At 35.7% G+C, this 14,871-nt stretch overlaps 1 protein-coding gene across 15 annotated transcripts in view; it reads right to left on the bottom strand.

Annotated features, from left to right (window-relative positions):
* Positions 1–207: 207 nt before the first annotated feature.
* The window catches only part of ADGRL2 (adhesion G protein-coupled receptor L2), a 538,071-nt gene continuing 523,407 nt past the window's right edge, over positions 208–14,871 (bottom strand). For 6 of the 15 annotated variants that reach the window (XM_075936335.2, XM_075936334.2, XM_075936333.2 and 3 more), the window contains 5 exons: positions 13,837–14,005; positions 9,085–9,213; positions 8,567–8,663; positions 5,568–5,696; positions 208–2,312 (listed from right to left, as the gene is read on the bottom strand). In XM_075936335.2, coding sequence (XP_075792450.1) covers positions 1,558–2,312; positions 5,568–5,696; positions 8,567–8,663; positions 9,085–9,213; positions 13,837–14,005 — 1,279 coding nt within the window. In that variant the 3' untranslated portion in view covers positions 208–1,557. Of the gene's footprint in view, positions 2,313–2,996; positions 3,049–5,260; positions 5,343–5,567; positions 5,697–8,566; positions 8,664–9,084; positions 9,214–13,836; positions 14,006–14,871 lie in introns of all 15 variants that reach the window. The other 9 variants (XM_075936345.2, XM_075936346.2, XM_075936340.2 and 6 more) reach the window with 7 other exon arrangements.

The following is a 14,871-nucleotide window of genomic DNA, read 5'->3' as shown; positions in this document are numbered from 1 at the left end:
ATGGAGCTCAGGTCTCTGACTTTGATCAGAATGCCAAGCAGCAATGATAACCTCTATTCTGCAGAAACATATAAGCAGGTCCTCCTATTGTATTCTTTTATATTTAAATAGTGAAAGGTAAAGGAGTAGCTCAAAGTAGAATGCAACTGGGTGAAAGGACGATTCATGCCAATTATACATAATTTATACATAATTCACATTTACCTATTTTGGAAAAAAATTCACATTTATTTACTCTCAAACAGGTGTTAAACTTTACATTGGTTATTAGTGATGGGCTCATTAACAGTTTTACACAAAGGGATGAAAAAAGCAGAATTTTTCTGAAAATTTACATTTCATTAGATCTTTATCATAAAATAAATTACTAAATATAGGCAGAAGGAATATGGAAGAGTAATATTTGTTTTATTTTATTTTAAAAAGGACAGGCACCTTTTGTTCACCAGAAAGTTTGAGAGACGTGACCAGTGTCCCCATTAGCCCTCCCCATCTTACCCTGGGTAAAGAATGAACAGGAATTGATTTACAATGTTGGCTAGATTTTACCAAATTTGTGCAAGGCATGGCATAACTGGCTTTGAAGAGAAAATTCTCCTTGGAAATTATGGGTTGGTTTTTTTTTTTGGCAATTAAAAAAAAGTCAAACATAAGAATAAAAATTAACTTCTCAAAGCAGAACACAGTTTACAGTGAAAAATAAGTGAAAACAGGTAGAACTTGGATTTTTAACATACTACAGTACTATGAACAAAGTGTAAGAAAAACAGCTTATATGTGCAACCAAGAGCTCTTCACAATATTTTCTTCAAACTCTTTAAAATTATTTTAATAATTATATTTCAGTTGGACACAAATGTATTTTTACCCTAGCAATAGAACAAAATATAATTTCTTTAGCCATCTTTCATGAGAACAGTTCATTGTACAGTTGAGGAAATATATGAAATAAGGCCTGTGGCTTGATTGCTAGTGGTTAGACATGTTTTCAATCTTTGCCTTAATGGAAAAGATTTGCAGTGAACTGCAAACTGATGCAGAATCTCTCTCTCCTGCTTTTGAAAGTCTTGTCAGGAATAATAGGGTACAGTAAATTTGTCCGACAGATTTTTAGAGCCTACGTCTTGTATATAATACAATGCAGGCCAACCCCCCTCCCACCAAAGTGTTTTGTGTGTATGTGTGTGTGTGTGTGTGTATATGTGTGCAGCCATATTTACAAATATAGTTCACAAACTGCTGCAGTAAAATGGCTGGAAAGTTTTCATTTGTTTGTTTCACAATTTTGATAAACTCAGCAGCAGACGATATTTTAAAATACCTTGTTGGTATCTCTTCTCTTTGTAACAAATAATTCATTTTTAGTATACTCTGTGTATATACAAAGTTTTTGTTTTATAAAAATTCACAGAACTGCAAGGTCCAGTCATCCCCTTTACACTGGAGAACCACAGGGTGAACAGAATTGTCTCTGAGCAGGTATGAGGGAGCCTGCATGGGGCCAATAAAGTCTTTGTAATACTTGTATGTGGCCTTTAGTATTTGTTTGCTACACTATTAAAGGCTGGTCACTAGTTGCATTTGTCCTTCCCTAACATCTCCTTCTGGGATACATCCTTCTTTGTTAATGGGAATTATATAGCCATCACTATTGCCCCTGCTGATTTGATAGTACATCTGAAGCTGATGGCCAGCTCCAAGATTTGGCATGCTTTTGTAGTAAATGTCTTCATTCTCACTCCTCCTGGAGGGAGAGAGGTCTTCTTCAACATCAGGGCTGCTCTCTGGATACGGAGAGTCTCTAAGATTGGGCATGCTTGTGTAAAGAGAGTCTCTGTTGGGGGACTGTAAGTGGTCTTCGGCCTCAGCCGTCAGCTGTGAGACGTAGCTATCAGTTCCTTCAGTCTTCACTTTCTTCTGTGGCTGGTACAGAAGCGAGTGAGTCCGTTGGGGAATCAGCGGTGCCTCAAGCTCCTTATGGTGAAGCTCTAGTCCTGGGTTGTCACCGTGCATCAAAGATGAAGCATCCGCCACTATTGCATCATCTTCGCTACTGCTCCCGCCAATCACAGCTTTGGCTGGTAGTGTGCGCTCCAGGTTGTGGTTCTTGCTGCTGCCTCGCAGGTTGTTGTGCACTAATTCTGAAATGATCATTTTTTCAAAAGCAGTATCATTCAGGCTTAGTCCACAGTCTACAACTTGCACACTGTCATTATAATCTCCATTGCGCAATGAGTAGCTGTTGTTGAAATTACCATTTAGCGGTAGAGTATCCATGGCACTTGTATCCCTGGCATTGTTCAGTGAATGTCCTGTAATAGAAAGGGGACAGGTTGAGTTACTCTCTAGCACCCTTTTTTACTTTTCTTCTGTTTGCGTAAAACTCTTTAATGTAGTTCAGGACAAAGTTGTACTTGGAAGTAAGACTTGAGAAAAGTTAGGTTACTGAACATTCCCAACTGTAAACAGTTGCACACCTTAAAGGAAAGATGTATTTAAAAAATAATACTGATTTCTCATGGGGGGGAATTGGAATTTTTAATTTAAAATTTAGGGGGAACTATGGGATTCTGATTTCATAATTCAGTACCAGTTTTATGACTCTTCTACAAGGAACTGTTCACTCCATGCCCTTGCATATGTAATGCAAAGCAATTCATTTGTAAACATTTACATTTTAAAGTACAACACCATGATTAGAAAAATAAAAATTAACAGAATTTGTCCTAAACGACACTAAATTAAAAAAGGAATTAGGCCACATACAAAACTGAAGGTAAATGTATAACATAAACCCACATAACTGGCAAGCAACTACTTTAACACCGTTTCTAACAGTTCCTTTTTTTTTCTGGAGATGAAGTAAAGAAAAGAATGAAAAAATGGACAATACAAAGAATTTATGTTAAACAAGGACAGCCAACTTTCACACTAAAGGGATCAGGGCCCACAAGCACCATCCAACAACACGATAGACAGCAGGTGGAATGACTCACTTTGACAACTCACATCATGTCTGTCTGCTCAGGCTATCTGGCCTAAGAGTAGCTGATATATAAAAGAAAGTAAAATGATTTATTGTAACATGATGAAGAATTACTAAGCTTCTCAGCAACTTAGTCAGAGCAAGGGTTCAGCAAATTAGATTACTAGCAATAACAGCTTTTTTCCCACTTAATGTAATTTTTTGCACTAATATTCTGTCTGCCAGCAATGGCCTCGGGCTTCTAAAGGTCAAAGTTCGCCTGCAGTCTGCATCAGTCACAGTGACAGCACTGAATGAACCAGTATAGTCAATTAAGACTTAGGCCCACAGACACCATGGGCATGCAGTTCAAATGCAGAAATGTTAGGAATTTCTGTAAGCATGGGTCACAGAAATTAAACCAAAGAATAAATATTAACTGTGGAATGGGAGGAGGAAATCAGCTATAGCTGACATCTTTTAACTGCTGGAGGAATGACAGACTGGGTAAGTCTGCTGGAGATATGAAAAGAAGTTTAAGGAAAAAAATTGAAGTTTTATGGTGACTTTTTTTTTTTTGCATTAAAGAAATGTATTTTCTATAGACACAACGACATGTAACTACAAAATCACAATGCTTCCCAGGCAAAGAAAAAACAAGAGTTTTGAAAGAAACTAAAAAGACTGTACCATGGAAAGTTGGATTGTTTGTTAGTGGATTCCTAGAAAGTCACTTTAACTACAAATATGAAATAAAGAAAAGAATGAAGTGATGTTACTGGAATGAAACTGATCACTGTGAGGCTGCTGCATTATATGCAAGGCTTGGAGGAGTATAGGGAAAAACTTTTGTTTGAAAAAGATTACAGATTTTCTTGTTTTGCCTTTGTTCCACACTTAAAGCTGCAGCTTACCCTAGAAAATGCAAGTTTCTTCTGGATTTTTTTAAAGTGAAAGTGGTATGTTTTTGTCATGAGACTGTTTTGGTAGCAGAATATTAATTTTGAGGAAAATTCTCCTTTTGAAAAACTTGCAAGGAATTTTTGTATTGTGCTTTTCCAACCTGCCATGTGTACCGAATTAGACAAAGTGATGATGGTTGTTTGAAAGGACTCTTTAAGCTTTGATTAAACAACTTCATAGCTTTGTAACTTCATATATGTTTCAAGATCTTAGCTGCACAGAACATATGGCATTTATAAGAGTGAGGCAACATGGACCACATGCTGGCATTCATTTCCCTAACGAAAGTGATTTACTTTTATAATTTTGTTCTCTGTGCTCTGCTAAGCAGATACCAAAACATATTTGATAACCAAAAGTGATAGTTCTGTGATATACTGCAGAGTTAAGCACTCTAGAATATACTTTGACTGATTTGAAGAGGCAAGTTTTGTTGCCCATGATCAGCTGATTCATTTGAAATCTTTCCATAGCCTGTAGCAAGATTACTGTGGGAATGTAGAAATGAAAGTAAATTATTAAGCATTTTTGTTTGACATTGCTTTGGTTTTAAACAGCAAATTATTTCAGCATTGTGTATCCTCATTTACCAATAGGGTTTGCTACAGACCTTGTGTTATTTTCCAAAAAGCACTACAAAAGTGCTGTTTGAATGTGGAAACATTTCAGTTGCAAATTGTGAACCACTTGCCCGCTGAGTCTACTTCATGACCACTAGTAATGTTTTAATTGTGCCCATTAAAAACCATGCTGAAAAAATTTACATTTGATAGGCAAAGTTAAGTTTTACTCCCATACTTGTCTCTCTGTAGGTTGCTAGAGGAAAGCATAAGGAAAGTAAGAAAACAAGAGAATGAAAATAGAAACTGCAGTTCAATTAAAATATAAATTTGAAATAAACAGGAATAAGGTTTTGTTCTTCATATAGTCCAAGATTTAACACTGAATTTAATTACACTAGAGATAATAATTTGACTCGTCAAAACTGTAACTACTAAATATATATTAATTTATGCATTGCTCTGCTGTTAAGAAAAGTAACTGGATACTACCATAACAAAAGTTAGGTTAGTAGTGACACCCTTATGTCCCAGAGAACTAAACTGTTCTAATTATAGGCTCAAGATTCTCCTAAGGAAATAAACTAACATAAAGCTGCACTATACTATAGTTTGGCTCTATGTTTGATGTTGGATGCAATTTTCTACACCAGGGTATTCAAACGTGTCAAGATGCTTTGCACTGCTTTATTATCACGCAAGTGATCAGCTCCATACACAAGTTTTTCGCAGCAAGATTTAGAGTCAACTGAAGCTTGGATAGACATGATACCTCTAAGTGATATTTATCTTGAAGATGGGCTCTCAGACCATGTGGTGTCAGTCCTGTAATAGTATATTAAGATTTATGCCACCTGTGTTAAAAACATGGATAATTATTGGTAAATACTATTATGGAAAAGGCATTACTATAATATAGTGCAGTTTTACAAGCTTGGCATTGGTAATACTGTAAGTATTTTCTTTAACAGAAATTCAGAATGCAGGACAAGGATATTGCAAGTTGAGTATCTAGCTAGCAAAAACAAAGGACTCAGACTACAGAAAAGAGATTTTTTTTCCAGTAAGTATAAGCACACCTGGTGAGTTAAACACGGGAGCTGAAGGGGCATTACATACAACTGTTTCAGCGAGCAATGTGTTATAAGGGTTGTTAGTGCCATGTGGTCGAAGAAGAGGGTTTGTTAGTAGGTAATTGCCAGTCATTCCTAAAGCAAAGAAACAGAAAAAGAGACATCAGTTCTTTAATTTTATTCTGACAGTTTCTATAAAAAAAATTTATTCATCATGATTTGTGTAGAACTTGTCAAAAGTAATTTGGCTGAAAATTTCTGAGTATTTGAACTACTAATTTGAAGGAGGAGAGAGAAAACTTAGTTAAATTTCAGTAATTCACAGGTGCTGTCCAAATCCCCAAAGTAAATACCTGCTGAGAATGACATTTTCTGATTTATACAAAAATAACATTAAAGAATAGCAGTTAAATGCATAGGGATCCATGTTCTATTTGAAGATGTTACAGCTTAATCAAGAGAACCTTGAACACTGTGGTCCAGAACTAAAAAATCTAACTTTATTATTAATTTAGAGATGTTGGACAATCCCTTATGAAAACACCTGGGTTGTTATTAACCTTCTAAAAGCAGGGGGAAGGGAATAACTTTCTTCAAAGAAAGACAAGGAATGACAAATTGCAACAAGCCTATCTTAGTATATGCAATAGCACACATGCTGAGGAGAAAACAAAATGTTTTGCTTAAAGAAATTAAACCATTCATATGTTCTTTGGGACAGATTCATGCTTGCAACAATATCTGCCAGGTTTTAAAATAAATTTTAAATATCTAAATTTTCTCTAACAATCAGCTTATCAAGATAAAATAAAACATGCTATGATAAAAAGAATAGATATTTTACTAATGTTCAACTTTAATGCAACACCATTCACATAATATTTCAAGTAATTTATTAGACAAGTTTCAGCATAATTTGTTAAAAACTAAATGTTTAATAAAGTTAATTTGGCTCTGTGACTTCTAGTTTTTATATTAGTCAGAAAACTAGTCAGAATAATGAAGAAAAATTATGCCAAAACTCTGACTGAAAACATGACTTTAAACATCTCATTAAGGTAAAATTCAACTTATGTTGTATTGAATTGCACAACTGCATCAGGACTAATGTTATCTGAATACATTACATGTCCAAGGAGAGCTAAAAAGCCATCTACATTTTCATACTATATTTAAATGTATTAGATTCTCATTCAGGCAATAGCCAAAGATATTATATTTTAAATATTAATGACATTATCCTACTAAAGATATTTTATTCTAGGTAAAAGAATTCTGAACTCCAGGAATTTCTGCTATTGACAGATTATGCTAATTTTATTTGACAGTGGTTTAATTTAGTTAACAATTAGATTGCTTTGTACCCTAACTTGTAAAGTTGTTATTTGGACAAATGAGAAATACCCATTCCAGTTCATTTCCACATTATTACATATTCTCCACTATTTTTTAGTTTTAGCTTGAATTACTATCTTACAGATTACCTACAGTTCTCTTTCATGTAGTATTCAAATAGCACATATGGGGAGAGGTTCATCTAAGAACCCCAATTACTGAGCAACCTTTCAATATTTTCTGTCAATTTTATCTTAAAGCTTCATTTAATAAAAACCCAAAGCCATTGCTAATTAATAAATTAGCTTAGTATGGTTGTTAGATCTTAATTCTACATTGCCCCTGGCCTTTGAATTAGGTCCAAGGCATAGGCAGAAAAAAATGATAGGCTTCAATGACAAGTGAGGTCCCAGGCTGGCTTCTGCTGTCCTACGCAGGGAATGCCTCTTCCCAGGAGCAGCAAAATCCTTCTCTGCCACCCAGCAACTGGCTAACTTTAGTTCACCAGAATCTAGAATCGATGTAAAAATTCAGGTAGGTGGAAGTTCACTGATGTTCTACTGTTATATTTGGGGTCAGGAAATAATTTTACCGTGCGCAACATCCTAGTGAGTTGGTAATAGTTTGGTTTTTGTCTTCCTCATTTGCAAGGGTCAGTAGTTAGGACTAATACTTAGTTTGTGGTTTGAAAGTAATGGGGTTTACTGGTTACGGTTCTTCAGCCTTTTCACTGGAATGGCACAGCATCTATAATGGTTTGCTAAATTTGGTAGCACTAATAGTAGTTTTGACACTGTCTTTTTTAATTTTCCCAATTTAGCAGGAATCTGTTGCAATGAAGTCAGGTTCATATACCCTTTTCTCACAACGTGGAGGCAGTATTGAGAAAAGGTAACGCAGGGCATAGATAAAGGGGAACCGGTATAGTGACAGGCCATTGGATTCAGTTTTAATAGAAAACAGCCCGACCTCTATTAGGAGTGCAACCTCCTTGGCAGAAAGTTTGGTATGGGGAGAAGAGAGTGGTGGTGATGACGATGACCAGAACTTTCCTCCTTTTGGGTTGGGCATTGGCATGGGGCCTTCACTAATGTTACATACAACTATATGGAATCGAGATGATGGATACTCTTCAGTTTGAGTTAAACAATTAATGAAGTTGTGCCCATCAAAAACCTGAAAATCTGTATTGTCTGTGTGTTTTGGCAATATGATACAATGCTGTCAGAGAAAAGATACAAACTTTATTGAAAAAATCTTTACAGATGTCTTTTGCATAGAAATGGTGTCAATTTGATTTCACTGGGAACATTTCTGAGTCTAAAAATCAGTCTCAAATATGCATTAAAAATGTTACTGCTCTTTTATGTCTATTTCAGATTTAACCTATAAAGGTTGTAAAGTTTTAAAATTATGATCTTGCTTTTAAGCTAAATTATTGATGAAACTTATTAAAATACATTTCCCATGAATAGAGAAAGTCAAATTCTATAGTGAATGGGCAAGTTGAATGAACAAAATTTTAAAATGTGCTCATGGAAGACTATAATTTTAGAGAACATTTGTTCAAGAGGTTTTTTTTTCCCCTAACACAAATTCTTTTCAACTCTTATCTGTCAAATACTATTAAATCTAAGTAATCTAAAATTGAAATGTTCCCAGTGACTGACCTTGATTAAGTGTTGAAGTGCTGTTGATGTCACCTGAGATAAAGGAAGATTCAGATTGTTTTCTCACAGTGTCGTTCCACATCCTTCTTATACGACTCTGTTAATGTAAAGCAGTGAGACATAAACATTGTATTTTAGCTCACAAACAGATTTTACCATTTTCATCTGTCATCTTGTGAAGCATCTACATTGCCTCTCACTCTAAACTAAACAATTTCTCTAGCCCAGAATAATTCTATGGTTTCTTTGTTATGAAAAGTCTAGTCTACTAAATTCTAATTAGATAAAACATGATATTATCCTTGCCAGTTCCATTAAAAAAAAACCCAATAGGGTGTTTGCATAAGAACAAACTGAAAGGAAATGTTTAAAAAGAAACCAACTCTACAATACAAAAACATGTATTTGCCACCTAGATCATTATAACGGGAAGATAGTTAGTGTGTGTGAATGGAACATGTCTCAGTAGGCTTTTGTAAATAAGGTTAATTAGAAGATGCTGTCAAAGTCTTTGTTACCTGAGTGCCAGAGGAATAGCGAGCACTAGTTCTTGTTGTTGATGCCTTCACTGAACTGTGGGGGCTCTCAGTTGGTAGCCCACCACAGCAATAGGAATGTCGGAAGCACTTGCCATACTCCTTACGTACCTGTAGATGAAAAATAGGGATATTAAAAAAACAAAACAAAACTGATGCACAATAAAAATAAGGATATGACCAACCATCATCTATTATTTAATTTTAAACAAATTTTTTAATTTAAGACACACAAATTTAAATATCTTGTTTTGATGCAATCAACCCACCTGTAAATCAAGTTTTAGGCTTGTTCTGTAATTTCTTTTTAATAAAATCACTGTTTTGCAGAAGAATAAATAAAACATTATTTGATAAAGTGGTTAGGTTGGCATTTTTACTTCCTCAGGCTTTCCAGCTTTTATGGTACAAAAACAACGAGTCTAGTTTCCCACCTGTATCCTGGATATTGCAAAGTAATTGTTTACTTTCATGGATGTTACCCATATAATTTACTTCTTTCCAGAAATGGAAGGGGAACCCTACAACTTAGGGAGAATGGATCTTGCATTATAAGGCCCACGGGCAAATTTTCATAAAAACTTTACGATACACAAGCCAACATAACTACTTATTAATATAGATACAACTGCTTCTTTTGTGTATTAAATTTACAAATAACATTGCCCCAATCTGTGCAGAATGCAAAGCACACTAACGAAGGCTCTGCCATAATAATACAGCCAAGTTCTAGACCGTAGAATCCAGACCCTCAGGTAACTCAAAAGAACTATTGTCAAGACACAAGAATCTTTGTTGCTATGTATGTTTGCTGACTCCAGAAATTTGAACTCTGAAACTTCAGTTGTTTTAAAGGAGACTTTTGTCTGAATAAAGATTAAAGCTAAGTAATGAGATCAGAATTAGGCCTATGATTAGTTGCCTTCTGATTCTAAATGAATGTCTTAATGGTGAAGCTTTGTAATTAAGTGCATTGATGTTTATTCATATTAATGTCATCAGGACTATTTTACAGAACAGTTCTTTCCCTCAGGTGTGTTCACTGACACTGTTCTAAGTAATTATTATAGCATGCACGTATTCTGGCAGCACTGCATTGATCAGTAAAGGACACGCTTCTGAAAATATTATCCACCAGGATTTCTACAGGTCTGAATGCTAATAATTTCCCCAAGCTTCTTTTGAAAATGGGACTTGGACTCATCAGTCACTTAGACATTTTCAAAAGTTTACCTGGCCTGTGATTACTGTTTGCAAAAAGGAAAAATTCTCATAAAGAATACTGAAACCCCATTATACATTAATAAGATTTTTGCACAAAGGGCTTTGCTTTCAAAACCCCAGGTCTTTATTCATAAAGGACATACTTTTACCATGATATTTTTACAAAAGCATAAGCAGGATGCAAATTTGACTACTAAACTTAAAAAAAAATCAGTTTTTCACTCAAAGCTTGAATTTTATGTTAAGATACCAACTGACATATTTTGTAAAGGAAAGTTATACCATATGTATTTTTAAATGAACCCATCTACACCTACATATGAAAATATAATCATAGATAATTGGAACGGGGTAAGTTCATGAAAATGTAAAGTTCTGTATCGTTAAATGACATAACACCTAAGGAAAATGTATTTCTGAATGTTAGTGGATATTAAATGCTCTGAAACACTATATAACGTGGACAATAGCAATCAAAGCTGTATTTTACCCAAATACCATCCTCCAGGGCCGGTTTTGCCTAATGCCTATATTGCTGTGAATGTACATTATCTGTCAGTACTGCACATTCCACTGTCATTATTTCTAAATTATAGCCTGTTCGAAACTGATGGCAGTAACAGCACTATCATCTTGTCAGGACTGGAAACATAATAGTTTTCTCTTCCACAATTCTGTATCTCTGTTCAATTTAGTGACCAACTGGTAATAACAGAATAAAAAGACTACATTAGCTATGCAGAGAGGGACAGGATGATGATATCCAGTGAAAGGCATTGAAACTTTTAAACCTTAAATGCAGCCTTAGCATTCTTTCAGGTATAAATCTTCTTGATCCAGGTTAAGGTTTTTCATACTTGACTGATACTTTAACATTGCTTGACTCCACTTAATACAGGAAAAATGCATGACAGTGAGAAATAGAACAGCTATGTGTCTTTGATTTTCAAATCCTTTACAAATGGTAAAAAGCAATATTTTAATATAACCTAATCTAGAAATTATTTGCATCTTTCCTCGTTTACATTTTCCCATTTTTATATATTCAATCTCATTATTGTTTTCTCTTTCTGAATGTGTAAGGAGTGCTGGTGCCAAAATTAAAAAAATCTCTCTTTCATTATTCTGGCTTCCTTCCTAAAATATGTTGCTACAGTTCACATGAAAGAAAATGTATACATCAAATTAAGAAACACACAAAGTTAAGTGGTGAGCACGCACAATTTAAATCACAAGAATGATACTTTGCACTTACACAGAACCCTTTTCATGCAAGGATCTCTAACCACTTTACAAGCATTGAGTTAATTAAGTCCCCTGTGAGGTACGTATAACAGGAGCTAATGATCACAAGTTCCAAAATGTAAATTGGTTAAAATATCTAGTGGCTAAATATCTAGTGCAAATTTGCTAAAATTAATTCAAAATGGTTACATTTAAGAGAAGATAATGACTATATTTTTTCATTTTTCTCACTCCTCTCTCCTCCCCTTATTAACACTTCCTTTATGCCTTCGTGTGCTACATGACTCTGATGCAGACTGTAAGCTCTTTGGTACAGTTGCCATTTTTTTGCTAAAATAATAAATATACACTAACACCTTACCACCCAAACACAAAGGGCACCTAAGATATTGTTAAAAGGATATTCAGCTTTAAACCTGTAGGCTGACTTGCCGAGGGGCCAGTAGTTTACATAAATTTACAAATGAACCCACTCTGCAATCTTTGGGGCTGAGGCTGTTTTTAATTACTAAAATTGTCAACTTCGGAAAACTCCCACCTCATATACTACCTACCGTTAATGGTAAAGTTTTTGTAATATCTTTTGGTGTTCAGCATTAATGTTGGGATCTCAGCTGATTCTGAAATGAACAGTTATCTACACTGCAACCCTCACCCATCATATGAATTTATTACATAGCAGTTCTCAAGAGAGAAGGCAAGCATGTTTCACTGATATAGAGGGTGCACTATTCCCTCAACCCCAGAAGTGGCCACCTTCAGATTAAGATACATCTAAATTGAAAACAACACTGCGACTGAAGCATCGGTAGACATACCCACACAGGCTTTAATTTAGTTGGCATGGCTAACATTGAAAGTGAGGAAGTGATGGCACAGGACTCAAAGGACTAGCTTGCTCAGTCCAGGACTGCTGGAACTCTGGCTATGTACTCAGTTTGCTGGCATATACCAGGGTCTGTGACACTGTGTCTTTGTTGCCACTGTTTCCCACACTAGCTAGACTAAGGGCTTGTCTTCACTACATGGAAGATCGACACTGTCGCAATCTTCCAGAGTTCCATTTAGAGGGTTTAATTAAGACCCGCTAAAATGAACTCAGAGGGTGCCCCCGTCAGCCCTAGTATTCCGGGCTATGTCTACACTACCCCGCTAGTTCAAACTAGCGGGGGTAATGTAGTCATCCGCAGTTGCAAATGAAGCCCGGGATTTGAATTTCCCGGGCTTCATTTGCATGAAGCCAGCCGGCGCCATTTTTAAATGCCGGCTAGTTCGGACCCCGTGCCGCGCGGCTACACGCGGCACGGACTAGCTAGTTCGGATTAGGCTTCTAATCCGAACTATCTGTATGCCTCATGGAACGAGGTGTACAGCTAGTTCGGATTAGAAGCCTAATCCGAACTAGCTAGTCCGTCCCGCGTGTAGCCACGCGGCACGGGGTCCGAACTAGCCGGCATTTAAAAATGGCGCCGGCTGGCTTCATGCAAATGAAGCCCGGGAAATTCAAATCCCGGGCTTCATTTACAACTGCGGATGACTACATTACCCCCGCTAGTTCGAACTAGCGGGGTAGTGTAGACATACCCCCTGCTCCTCACAAGGAGTAAGGAACGCCGACAGGAGCCTTTGCTCCCATCAACCTCCCGCTGGCGGGACAGTATCAAAACTTGAATTAAGGTACGTCATCTACTGTGACATAAACATAGCTAGAATTGCATACCTTAATTTGATCTTCTCCTGTAGTGTAGACCTGGACTAAGGTAGCATGGCTATGTCTGCCTGCATTGCAACATCACCTTTTTTGCAGGGTAGTGACACTGCAGTATTATAAATGACTGGAATGTTGAACTACTATTGTTTTTTGTTTTAACTGTTTTGTGAATAAAGGCCATTAGTCTCCAAGGCTGTAATCATAAAATATTTATAAATATAAAACTTATACATACCAGTACAGGTAGACACACCTATAGGAATTTTCATCCGAGATTCTCAGACCACTTTAAGAAACAATAACTAACCCTTGCAAGACCTCTGCAGTGTAATATTATACTCATTGTACAATTGTCTGAATCACGGAATAGTTAAATGACTTGCCTAAGGACATACAACAAGGCACCTGCTGCAATAAAAAACAATGGTTTCTGTCTCCCAGTCCCGTCATTGATCTTTCCCATTTTTTTCATTGCTAAAATGCTCCATTCTTTTCTAAAAATATCAGGCTACTGAAGAGGTATAAACCATGTGTGTTTGTTTTCAGTAACTTACTTTCTTTTGAAGGGCACAATGAAAGATGAAAATAAACATTCCCTGGAAAGCATTAAACACTGTGAAGAGATATGTCATCACAACAGTCTCCTCATTGATAAACAGCAGGCCAAATGACCATGTTAGGCCAAGAAGACATAGGAGAGCAAATGCACCCAAGACCCAGGACCTGTAAAAGAAAATTAATTTTAGTAACACCGCTGATAAAAATTCACAGTGCCAACTCCAATATTAACATTTCAGTTGCTGCAGTTGACTTTTACTAGGTTCACATTCAAATGCAAAAAAACCTTGGCTTTAACCTTTCATCTATTAAAGAAAGAACAATTCCATTTGGTACTTTCAGTCTCCAGTGAAAACAGCAACAGTGGATATGACCTTTTTCTTATTCAAGAACTGCACAAGATGTCAAAACTATTTTAAAATGCAAAGGTGTAGCATAAGCCCCATTCATTGCTTTATTTGTATTTTATGAAGACGATTGATAAATCTAGCTTAGCCACTAACTGAGCCCTATTTTTTGAACAATGGTGCTTCTATATGTTGCCAAATAAAGTAACAAATACACAGAAGTTAAACAGTAGAGTAAAAACTTAGAACCTAAAGCTTCAACATTCTTTTAAACTCAGCTAAACTAGGGCTAAATGATCTAACTTCCACATGAAAGCACCTTGCTGAAATGTGACAAAAATATGGATACATCCACAAAATAAAGTCTTTGAAAGAGATTCCAACATGACTAGTTTAAGAAAAAAGAATTGTAGAGAACAGTACAGAATGAAGGGGAAAGGGATTTTAGTCAGTGCATTCCACATCTAACTAATGATCTTACTTGATAAATGGTTTATTATCTTCATAGCTAGAAAGCATTATAAGCAGAAAAGAGAAACAAAATTATTAGACAGAATTGTAACAGAAATTAATATGAAAGCATTTTTGTATTTTATATAAAAATTAGTAAAAATTAGGAAATTCAAAATGCAGAGGCAAGCAATTTAAAATCATAAAGGCATATAATAGTTAAAATTACTTTAA

This window comes from Pelodiscus sinensis, chromosome 9 (assembly GCF_052426305.1).
Source record: "Pelodiscus sinensis isolate ZL-2025 chromosome 9, ASM5242630v1, whole genome shotgun sequence".
Lineage (NCBI taxonomy): Eukaryota > Metazoa > Chordata > Testudines > Trionychidae > Pelodiscus > Pelodiscus sinensis.
The sequence above is the reverse complement of the archived record's forward strand: the minus strand, read 5'-3'. Positions and strand labels throughout refer to the sequence as shown.